At 38.7% G+C, this 12,508-nt stretch overlaps 1 protein-coding gene across 1 annotated transcript in view; it reads left to right on the top strand.

The window, feature by feature from the left end:
* The first annotated feature begins 631 nt into the window (after positions 1–631).
* The window catches only part of FRG1 (FSHD region gene 1), a 33,274-nt gene continuing 21,397 nt past the window's right edge, over positions 632–12,508 (top strand). The window contains exons 1-4 of the mRNA XM_006834458.1: positions 632–693; positions 6,374–6,444; positions 9,062–9,187; positions 11,653–11,710. Coding sequence (XP_006834521.1) covers positions 632–693; positions 6,374–6,444; positions 9,062–9,187; positions 11,653–11,710 — 317 coding nt within the window. The remainder of the gene's footprint in view (positions 694–6,373; positions 6,445–9,061; positions 9,188–11,652; positions 11,711–12,508) is intronic.

The following is a 12,508-nucleotide window of genomic DNA, read 5'->3' on the forward strand; positions in this document are numbered from 1 at the left end:
ACAGTTATTTCATTGGAATGTCTTGTGAAGGATTCAAAGGCCTGAGCTACCCAATGCATGGGCCACAATGACCCCAGTTGGCTGGCTGATTACATTGTCCCAACTCCTAAGACCTAACAGGAGGCTTGAGAGTTAAACCACGACTGCAAGACTTGCCGGATCCTCCAGGGGGCGTGTCCCTCAGGTTTTCTCATTTGAGTGCGTTTTGCTGTGACCTTGTAGAATAAGCACTGGCCTGCTAACCTTAAGGTCGTGGGTTCAAGCCCACTAGCCACTACTTAGAAACCCTGTACAGAGTTAGTATGAGTTGGAACCCACACGAGGACGCTTAACATCCACAAATCGCATACGGCATTTCCGCTAGAAGTAGCAACTAAACGCTGACATATTTCGGTCCTCTGCAGTTGCCGTAGCTCGTAGCAAGTAAACAGGAAGTAGAATTTTGTGTTTGTGCTTTTTTTTTTTTTTTTTTATGAGGATGATGAAGTGAAAACGGGGATTTCAACAAGAAAAGCCTCCATTACCTCCCGGAGTCATCCACTTTTATGCCTTCTTCTCCCGTTTCTGCTCTAGTTGTGGTACTCTGTTCTGAACTGGTTTCCACCTCTGTTTTGCAAGTTTCACCAGTGCCATGGCCGAATACTCCTATGTGAAGTCCACCAAACTCGTCCTCAAGGGAACAAAGGCTAAGAGGTGAGACCGGAGGCTCATGTGAGAGAATCTTATGTTCGTTTCTGACTGCCCTCGCCCGTCCCCTGGAAACGGTGTCTTTAGGCTCCTAGCCCAGGGAGTAGAAAACAGCTGCGGCTTGGTGCCTGGCGCCTGTATCCGAGCTGGGAGACTGGCCGCGGAGACTCTCCCTGACTGTTAACAGTCGGAAGAGGGCGGAGACCAGCAGCCCCGGGGCCACACGTTTCGTTCTTTGTCTGACTATGTGACCTCTCCAGCTCTCCCAATGGTGGGTCTACAGTGCTCTGATGAGTAGGCCACACCGATTTCTTCCTGGTTTAAGTATTGTCACCATTACTTCCTTCCCATCCCCATCCCCCAAAAGGTTTTGTGGTTTTTTTGTTTTGTTTTTAAATAATTGTAGTATAAGAAGAGGAAGTTGAATCAATCACATGGTTGCTAAAGATATGTGCTTTGATTGTTGTTACTGTTAATTGCCGCAGCGTTGGTTCCAACTCAACTTTATTGACCCTTATAGTGTTTCCGGTGAGCTTGAAACACCAATCTTGCAATCAAACCGATTTTGCAGTCCAGCGCATTAACCCACAGCGCCATACCAGGATTCCCTGTGCTTTGATAAGGATATAGAAAGCCCAGTACCATCCCGCCAATTCCGCCTCATAATGCCCCTGCATAGGGGTTCTGAGGTGGTCAGCCTTTACGGGAGTTGTTTTTGTTGTTAGGTGCCATCGAGTCGTTACTGACCCATAGTGACCTTATGCACACCAGAACGAAACACTGCCAGATTTTGGGCCAACCTCACTGTCATTTCCACGCTTGAGCCCATTGATGCTGCTGCTTAGCCAATCCATCTCGCTGGGGGTCTTCCTCTTTTTTCAGACCCTCCACCTTATACCAAACATGATATACATCTCCAGGGACTGGTCCCACCTGACAATATGTTGGAAGTATGAGAGACGAAGTTTGACCATCCTGGCCTCCAAGGAGCACTCTGACTGCACCTCTTCCAACACAGATCTATCGGTTCTTTTGAGGGAGTATGATAGCAATATGTTGTTGTTAAATGCCGTCAAGTCGATTCCAACCCATAGCGACCCTGTGTAGGGTTTCCAAGGAGCAGCTGGTGAGCTTGAACCACTGACCTTACAGTTCAAACAACTTTGCAGTCTGACACTTTAGCTCACAGCGCTACACCAGGACAGATCGCGATATGGACCCCAACAATCATTTTGTATTGTGGAATAAATTGCTTAATGTCTTACAGACTCTATTTACTTGTTTATGAAGAGGGATCAATGATACTCCTCTAAAAGAATTATTCTGAAGATTAAATGAGATAATATGTATAGTAACTTGTGTTGTTTGGTGCTGTTGTGGTGTGGGCTTACTGCATCTCTGCCCTTTAAGAGGAGTCTTGCCTTCTACTGGATTAAGAAGTCAGGTGCAGCAGTTTCCTTACAGCAAAAGTTTATTATAAGAAAGAGGCTTGCAAACAGACCAGGGAAGGCTTAATGGAAGCTTACATTCTTCTCCAGGAACAAAGGCTTTGCTAGGGTACAAAGGTTTGGTGTATGGAAAAGGCATCATGTTTATTCTTAAGGATAATCAGCCAGGGCCATGCAAATTGGGTACATATGCACCATATTTTCAAGATGGTTTTCCTTCCAAAGGCTTCTGGTAGGAGCAGAGAGAACTTATTCTGGGCTATCAAGCATGGGGGTTCTTAATTCAGACTCCTGCCAGTGAGTTTGTCCCAGTAGAAGGTTTGCCCTTAAAGTTAATGCCTAGGGTACTAGGTAAACCAGTCTGACTAGTAAAATATCTAACAAGGAAGTAAAAATGAATTTTTATGGGTGGTCTTTCTTAATGACATGTCCCCGATGTAGTTGCTCAATTATGGCTTTGGGAATGTCCTGCACATCTTTATAATTGCCCCAACATTCCTCAAGACTTCAGTTACAAGATTTCAATTAATTAGTGGTTCATGCCTGGTCCTGTACCATCTGCAGAATTGAGCTATGTTTACAAGTATACTGTTGTAGCCACTGTGTCAATCCATCTCTGTCAGCATCTTCCTCTTTTTCACTGACCCCCTACTTTAGCAAGCATTGCTTCCTCCTGATAACATGTACAAAATATGCGAGACAGAATCTCACCATCCTTGCATCTAAGGATATTCTGACTGCATTTATTCCAAAACAGATTTATTCAGTCTTCTGTCCATTGTGTATTCAGTACTCTTCACCAACACCACAATTCAAAGGCATCAATTCTTCTGTCTTCCTTATTCAGTGTCCAGTTTTCCCAGGCATCTGACGTGATTGAAAATACCATAGATTGGATTAGTGCACGTTCGTCTTCCAAGTGACATCTGTGCTTTTTTAAACACCTTAAAGTGGTCTTTTGAAGCAGATTTTTCCAATGCAATACGTCATTTGATTTCTTGACTGCTGCTTCCACAGACATTAATTGGGGATCAAGTAAAATGAAATCCTTGACAAGTTCAGTTTTTTCTCTGTGTATCATGATGTTACTTATTGGTCCATTTATGAGGATTTTTTGCTCACTTTATATTGAGGTGTAATTGCACTGAAGGCTTTATTCTTTGGTCTTCATCAGCAGGTGCTTCAAGTTTCTTTACTTTCAGCAAGCAAGGTTGTATCATCTGCATATCACACGTTCTTAATGAGTCTTCCTCCAATTCTGATGTTGCATTCTTCTTCATAGAGTCTAGCTCTAGGATTATTTGCTCAGCATACAGACTGAATAAGTATAGTGGAAAAAAAAAAAAATGCAACCATCATGACACACACCCTTCCTGATTTTAAACCACGCAGGATCCCCTTCTTGTGTTTGAATGACTGCTACTTGATCTATATACAGATTCCATAAGAGCACAATTAAGTGATCTGGAATTCCCATTCTTCATAATCTTACCCATAATTTGTTATGACCTATTTGAATATCTTTGCATGGTATCAAGCTCAGGTAAATGTTTGTTCTGGTATTCTCTGCTTTTAGACAAGACTCATCCCACAGCAGCAATGATATCCTTCATTCCATAGCCTCATCTGAGTCTTACTTGAATATCTAATACTCCCTTATTGAAGTACTGATGCTACAGCCATTTTTGAGTTATCTTCAGCAAAGTTTTACGCATGTATGATATTAATGATTTTGTTCAATAATGTCTTCCTTCTGTTGGATCACTTTTCTTTACAATGTGCACAAACGTGGATCACTTCCAGTCAATAGAACCAACTGCAAAGAGGAAGTGGGAGATATTTGATTATTAGATTTTTAGAGGAAAGTATCATTCAACTCATGGTTCCACTTTTCTAAGTGGTAGGTTTGTCAGGGGTTGACTATTCATACAAATGTAGAGCATTTCCTCTTGGCCTCAGTAATAAACAGTTTGGTGTACATTAAGGTGAGATGGAAAGGAAATATCAAGGAGCACACTGGGGCCACTGTTCTTGGGAACTCTGCCTTGGGGTCCTGCATTCAGGAACTTATCCTGAATAAATATGAACAGGGCAGAGAGGGAACCACACTTAGTTTCAGAAAACTTATTTTATATTGAAAATGCAAACAAGTATGCATTCTTATAATCATCATTACTATCTGTCATAATTTATACTTATGTATCACGCTTCCTAAGCCTTGGTGGTTATAAAAACTCAGCTGATAACCAAAAGGTCTACATTTGCAACCCACCTACCGACTACTCTATAGCAGGAAAATGTGACAGTCTGCTTCTGTCAAGATTTACAGCCTTGGACAAGTTCTGCTGTATCCCACAGAGTCACTGTAAGTTGGAATTGACTGGACAGCCGTGGGTTTGACTCATTTTATAGCGTTTTCTAAGTTCCAAGTACTGAGCTTAGTTACATCTTTTTTTTTTTTTTTTTTTTTAAATCACCCTTGGTCGTTTGGGGTTTTATTAATTGAGATATTCATATACCATAAAATTCATTCTTTCAAAGTATATAGCTCAGTGATTTTTATTTTTATTTTTATTATCTTGCTTTCAATATTCTTCGCCAACACCATAATTCAAATGCATTGATTCTTCCAGTGTGTTATTCATGCATATAAGGTGATTGAAAATACTCTGGCTTGAGTCAGGTACACATTTGTCCTCAAGGTGACATCTTTTCTCTTTAACACTTTAAAAAGATCTTTTGCAGTAGATTTGCCCAATATAATGCGCCATATGATTTCTTAACTACTGCCTCCATGAGTGTTGATTATGGATCAAGCAAAATGAAGTCTTTGACAACTTCACTTTTTTCTCCACTTATCACTAATGTGGAGTCTTGGTGTGGCGCTGTGGGTTAATGCTCAGACTGCAAAGCCATTTGAACTGCAAGGTCGGCGGTTCAAGGTCACCAGCTGCTCCTTGGAAACCCAATACAGGGTCGCTATGGGTCAGAAGTGACTCGACAGCACTTAACAACAACGGCAACAAATCACTAATATACATTCTGTCTGTATTTGCCTATTTTGGACATTTTATACCAGTAGAGTTTTATGTGTCTGTCATTTTTCACTTAACATAATGTTTCATGGTATACCTCAGTACTTTATTCCTTTGTATGGTAGAATGATATTCTATTGTGTATATTTGTTGTTAGTGGTAAGTACCGTCAAGTTGGATCCAAGAAGTGGCTAATGGGTGTGAACTGCCAACCTTATAGTCAACAGTCCAATACTTTATCCTACAGTTCCTCACCAGGACTCCACTGCTCCACTGTGTGTTTGTGTTTATGTGTGTGTGTGTATATATATGAAAACTCTCTTTTTTATCCATTCATGAGTTGATGGGTATTTGGGTGGTTTCTATCTTTGCGCTATTTTGAATAATGCTGCTGTGAATATTAAAATACAAGTTTTATATGAACATGTTTTCACTTTTCTTAAAGTATATGTAATTGGTGGTTATATGGTAGCTGTGTTTAAGTTTTTGAGGTACCCACAAGTTTTTTCCAAAGTGGCTGCTCCATTTTACATATTCAACGGCAAGGTATGAGGGTACATACTAACTCTTAATCTTCAGAATAAGTTTATAAGATGAATTATATTACTATCCCCATTTTCTAGGTAGGGAAACTTGAGTCACAAAGAGGTTGAGTAACTTTCCAAAACCCACACAGCTAAGAAGGGGCATAATCAGGACTTAAACACGGCAGTCTGGTTCCAGATTCTGTGCTTCTGTACTAATTGGACCTCATTGTATAAGTAAAAATATATCAGTGTAAATCATTGCAAATCACTCATTTATAAATCAGTGTACTATTTAAAAGACTCCCCTAAGGGGAAGAGCGGGACCCTACCCAGAGAAGCAGTGACATCAGAGATGTAGGTAGAGACAATGACTTGGAGAGATGGAGCAGCTGGGGACTCTAGACCCAAAGAGGGAGAGGGGCTATGTGCTGACGACTTGCGGGGCAGGCTTGCAGGGTATACCCTTTGGTTGGTTGATGGTGCATGGAGGGGATTGTAACCATGGCAATGAAACAATATACGATAGAATGAATATAAAACAAATGTTCTCACATGTAAACTATCACATAATTCACAATAAACATTAAAAAAAAAGACTCCCTTAAGTTTCCATAGTGTGATATTTAATATACATTTCAATATATTTAAACTCATCTGTATAAATTATGTTCTATAGTAAAAAGAAGAAGAGCAAAGATAAGAAACGAAAAAGAGAAGAGGATGAAGAAACCCAACTTGATATCATTGGTGAGTTCATTTTCATTCTGTTCTGTTGAGTTCTTATTACAAATATTTTACTTGATGGCAATAAATAGTTAAAAATTGTAGCGGGAGAAGCAACCCTCTGCACCCTATGAACATGGCGTTGTAAACTATGCCCTGCTCGGAGCTGCGCTGGGGGCCGGGAACCGGCGCCGTGTATACACTGTGAACCAGCTGTGCTCTGTTCTCAGTACGTAAGTGTTTCACAGACATGAGTGGGTAACAACAGACAATGGTATTGGAACAGTGGGAATCAGCAGTTCTATATAGGAAGCTTTGGGAGATGTTGTTTACTGCAGTCTTCTTGGAACAAAATTGAGTAAACAAGATGAGTTTGGTGCTTTGGAAAATGTGAACGCTGCTAGTGAACTCTACTCTCCTGTATCAGGAGAGGTAACAAGAAATTAATGATGCTCTTACAGAAAATCCAGGACTCATTAACAAATCCTGTTATGAAGATGGTTTACTGATCAAGATGGCATTGAGCAGTTCATCAGAACTTGATAAACTAATGAGTGAAGAAGCATATGAAAAATACATGAACTCTATTGAGGACTGAAAATGGAACCCCTAAATAAACTAGTATGAAACAAACAACAACAAAATTATAGAGGGAATTCATATGTATCTTAAGGTGATCAAGTGTCATTAACATTTTCAGGTTTCTTTCTCACAATAGATGTCACTACTACCTTCTCTTCATTATCTTTTATCAGTCAAAGCACAAGAAAGAAGAAATATAATTCTCTGCTTTAATAGGAACCATTTATCAGCTTAGTAGCCCCAGAGATTCTAATACATAGTTTTCAAGGCCTCATAAGCATAAATATTATTTAAACCAGTTACATGAATATATATGTAATTGTAGAAACCATACATAAGATAAATCTGGATTCTACCCTCATAAACAGTTAAATGAAAAACAATGCTTTGTGACAATCTTTGTGTTGTAAGACTATATAGCAAGAGCACCTAACTTCACATATATAATATTTAGATAGAAATAACATTAAGCATGTCTATTTAGTTTAAAGCATAATGAATGAATGTCATCTTCATCTGTAAACCACTAATTAGATATTGCATTAAAACCAGCTTATCAGTCTTAAGTGTACTAGTTGAACATAGCATTTAAAAACAAACAAACTGCCTTCAAGTCAATTCCAACTCATGGGTACCCTGGCGGACAGAGTAGAACTTCCCCATAGAGTTTCCAAAACTAAAAAGATTTACAGAAACAGATTGCAACATCTTTCTCCAGAAGAACTCTGGTTGGTTCAAACTGCCAACCTTTTGATTTACAGCTGAGCACTTTAGCAACTACACCATTCTTCCCAATGTGGCATAGAACACATCAAATGTAAATAATTTAAAATCACTAATTTCTGCACACCTAAGGAATTGCAGCTCACAACGCTTTTGATCATGGTTCTAAATAAAGCATTTGTTCCTTCTAATGAAAATAATTACAGCTAAAAGTCAAAAATACCTCAAGTATTCTCTAAACCTAAGGGTCTGTATCTAAAATTGTACTAATATCCTTTAAAATGAGTAATGAAACACTTGAGTTGTTTAGTTCAGTAGTAAATTTTGTGTAATGTGCTTAACTTAGTTTTTGGAATTTTTTATTATAGAAATTTTCAACTATTATGAAAGTAGTAAAGAGTATAATTTATCCCCAATGTACTTATACACCAGTATTAGTAATTATCAATGTTTTATTAGTCTTGTCTCATTTATACACATTTTTCATTTTTCTGGAGAATTTTTAAACAAATCACAGATGTTATATCATAAACACATAAATGTGTATCTCTTATGAGGTCTGTTTCTCTCTCTCCCTGTAGCCACTCTTTTTTTACATAACACCATGTCATTATAAGATCTGACATGACTACAAGAATTCCTTAGTGCCATCTAGTGTCTAGTCAATGGCTGACTTCATTTCTACGCTTGTCAAAGTATAATTCAGGGGAAGATATGAGGCCGTTTTTTTCCTTCATTAAAATAAAAACTTTTGCAATGATCTATTTAAATAACTGGAACCTAGAGTTTCACATTTCTATGTATACATTAGTATACGTAGACATAGAAGTTCTCATTTTGCTCCTCTAAAATCATAGTGAAGAATACTATACCATAAAGGCTTTCTGAGGGAATATGCTTGTACATAAAAAACAGGTTAACAGTCATTGCCTCTGGACAGTAGTAGGTGTGATGATTGGAGCCTAGACTGTTTTCTGTATATTATTTTGTGCCTTCATGTGAATTACTTGTTTTTGGTTTTTTTATTTCAAAGGAACCTAATCTTGATAATAGTCACATGAATGTACGTGCAGAAATGAATGCATATGATTGGTGAAATGTGAATAAGGTCCCAGGATTAGATCAATGTCATCTCCCTGGTTTGGGCATAGTACTGTAATACTACAACATGTTATATCCTTGTGAGAAAGTGAGTGAAGGGCATATGGGACCTTCCTGTGTTCTTTCTTACAACTAAAAAATTAAAAGTTTAGAAGGATAATGATGTTAGCAACAACAAAGAGAATTTTGTGTTACATCTAAAATTTAAAGTTTAAATATTGATCTTATTTTTTAGGGATCTGGTGGACAGTAACAAACTTTGGTGAAATTTCAGGAACCATAGCCATTGAAATGGATAAAGGAACTTATATACATGCACTTGACAATGGTCTTTTTACACTGGGAGCTCCACATAAAGAAGGTTTGTATGTGATAGAAGCAGGGGAAGGGAAAAAAACACTGTGGTGTAGTGAATTATTTAGTATGTTTCTTCTAGCCTTAGTCTTTGTAAATCCCACCAAACAATTTGTTTCCAGATGGGTCTGGATAAGAGAAGATGGGAAAAGATACTGATAGGATCACATGATTCAGCTCCGTATGTTAACAGAGTTCATTATCATTGTAAAAACTTGAAACTAGCATGGGTATAAAATGAACCAGCTCAGGAGCAGATGGTGGGATCTCATTACCATCCAAAAAAGTAGAGCGCGTCCATTGGACCCTGAGATTCCAGTGTAGTGAACCTGCACTACCCAGGGCCAGAAAACTGTGACATGGGAGCAGCAGCAGCAGAACTAAGAGTCACAGTACCAGAGTAATGGAATTCCCAGCCCACGGAGCAAGTAAAGCTGAGCAACTTTGAGCAAGGGGCTTACTTGCCAAGTAGGATCCCTCCAGACTCTTAATTAAGGGAGTTAGAGCCAAATGCCTTCAGGTTGAGGCTCAGTGTAGTAGTGTTTCCTGTGAGCATTGATCAGAAACTGTGAAAGAATTTTGTAATATTTACCAGGCAGAGAGAGGCCTGCATATGGTCACAGCTCAGGAGAAGCTTCCTGACTGGAATGTCTGTACCCTGAGCATTCCTAGTCCTAAATTGTAACATAATTCCCCTAATAAGCGTCATAACTATGAGACTGATATCTGAGTTCTTTGTGGCCATTGTAATGGATTATCAAACCTAGAATTTACAGACCATCTAAATTTAGAGACCATCTCAAGAACAGATTTGATTCACTTGACAGAATGACCAAAGACCAGAAGACCTATGCGATGACAAGAACATCATACAGGAAGAATGTCATAAAGAAGAAAGAAAAGACAAAAACGGATGTCAGAAGAGACTCTGAAACTTCCCCTCCAGCATAGAGATGCTAAAGCAAATGGAAAATATGAGTAGGTAAAAGAGCTAGACAGAAAATTTCAAAGGGCAGCATGAGAAGGCAAAGTCAAGTATTATAATGAATTGTACAAAGACCTGGAGTTAGATAACAAATAGGGAAGAATACACACAACATTTCTCAAGCTGAACTAAAAAAAATTCCAGTCTCAATTTGAAATACTGAAGGATTCTATGGGCAATGTATTAAATGATGAAGAAGGCATCAAAGAAGATAGAAGAAAATGAAAGGAATATACGGAGTTACTGTTGTAAAAAGAAATGGTCAGTGTTCAGCCATTTCAAGAGATAGCATATGATCAAGAGCCAATGATACTGAAGGAAGAAGTCCAAGGTGCACAGAAGACATTGGCAAAAAACAAGACTTAAGAATTGGTGAGATACAAATTTTAAATATTTCCAAAAACTGATGCAGCACTGGAGGCACTCACTCATATATGCCAAGAAATTTAGAAAACATCTACCTGGCTAGCTGACTAGAAGAGATCCTCATTTGTGCCCATTCTAAAGAGAGGTAACCCAATGGAATGCAAAAATCTTAACAACATCATTAATATCACATGCAAGTAAATTTTGCTGAAGAGACTTAAAAAATGGCTCCAACAATGCATGAATATAGAACTACCAGAAACTCAAGCCAATACAGAAGAGGATGTGGAACCAGGGGTGTCATTGCTGTTGTCAGATGGATCTTGGCTGAAAGCAGAGAATACCAGGAAGATGTTTACCTGTGCTTTATTGACTATGCAAAGACTTTTAGCTGTGTAGATTATGACACGCTATGGATAACATTGCAAAGGATGGATATTCCAGTACGTAATTGTGCTCATGAGGAACCAGTACATAAACCAAAATGCAGTCGTTCAAACAGAGCAAGGAGACATTGAATGGTGACTGAGCAAGAAGGGTGTATACCAGGGTTGTATTGTTATGTGCTGTCGAGTCGGTTCCAACTCACAGTGACCCTGTATAGGGTTTCTGAGGAGCAGCTAGTGGGTTGAAATTGTCGACTTTATGGTTAGCAGTCCAGTGCTTATCCTACAGCACCACACCAGGAGTCCCATAGTGACCTGTGTTGTTGTGTGCCGTGGAGTTGGTGCTGACTCATAATGACCCCATATAGGGTTTCAAAGGAGCACCTGGTGAGTTTGAACCACTGACGTTGCTGTTCAAACCGACTTTGTGGTCCAGTGCTTATCATACAGCACCACACCAGGACTCCATAGTGATCTTATATGCATGTAAATTAGTAACAGCCAATTTTTACCCATTAAAGAAAGAATTAATCATCATAGTGAGAAAGGCGAACAGTTTAAAGGTCAAGATTATTACTGCCTTTAACATTCCCTAATGCTTACGTCAGACTCAGACTAATATGGAATGTTATGCTACCATAATTTTAAAGGAGAAGAGTTTTTAAAGCTAAAGAATATCTTTACATATATATTTATATCAAATATCAAACTTATTTCAGTGAATTTCTTTTGCAGTTGACGAGGGTCCTAGTCCTCCAGAGCAGTTTACAGCTGTCAAACTTTCTGATTCCAGGTAAGCTTGAGTTTTTAATGTTAAATTAATAACATTTTATTTTGTGTGTGTATTTAATTGATTCATTAAAAAATTCCAGTGTCTAGCTAACTGGAGCCCAGAGATTAGTTTTGATTTTAAAAAGCAAAACATGCTTTTTGAGAAGTGCATTTTGTAGTATTTAAAAAATCATCATTATTTACATATCCAGTAATTATTTAGTATTATAAAGTTACATTTACAATAAATATGCCTGCAGAGAAAAATAAAGTTCTATTTGTAAAGCATAACTTTAACTTTTTCTGTTTTTATTTACTAAATGATAGCTACTGGAATATTTTAAATTACATATGAAGGAGCTCTGGTAGCGTAGTGGTTACGAATTGGGCTGCAAGCTGCAAGGTCAGCAGCTCGAAACTACCAGCTGTTCCGCGGGAGAAAGATGAGGCTTTCTGCTCCTGTAAAGATTTATAGCCTCGGAAACCCTGTACAGGCTCGCTATGAGTTGGAACCAACTCCACGGCACATAATAACAACAACAACACATTAGATTTGTATTAGATAGTGCTGCTGTAACAATTCCAGACTTATTTTTTAAACTATGTATCTATACATGGTGGTAGTGGTGTGCCATGGAGTCGGGTCCGACTCATAGCGACCCTTAGAGGGTTTCCAAGGAGCAGCTGGTAGATTTGAACCACCGACCCTGTAGCTAGCATTCCAGTATCTATCCTACAGCACCAGTACTTATTCCTACAGCATCACACCAAGAGTCAATAAATCCTGGTGTGGCGCCTGTAGGATAAGCACCAGAATGCA

The sequence above is a fragment of the Chrysochloris asiatica genome, unplaced genomic scaffold (genome assembly GCF_000296735.1).
Source record: "Chrysochloris asiatica unplaced genomic scaffold, ChrAsi1.0 scaffold00011, whole genome shotgun sequence".
NCBI classification, from domain to species: Eukaryota; Metazoa; Chordata; class Mammalia; order Afrosoricida; family Chrysochloridae; genus Chrysochloris; species Chrysochloris asiatica.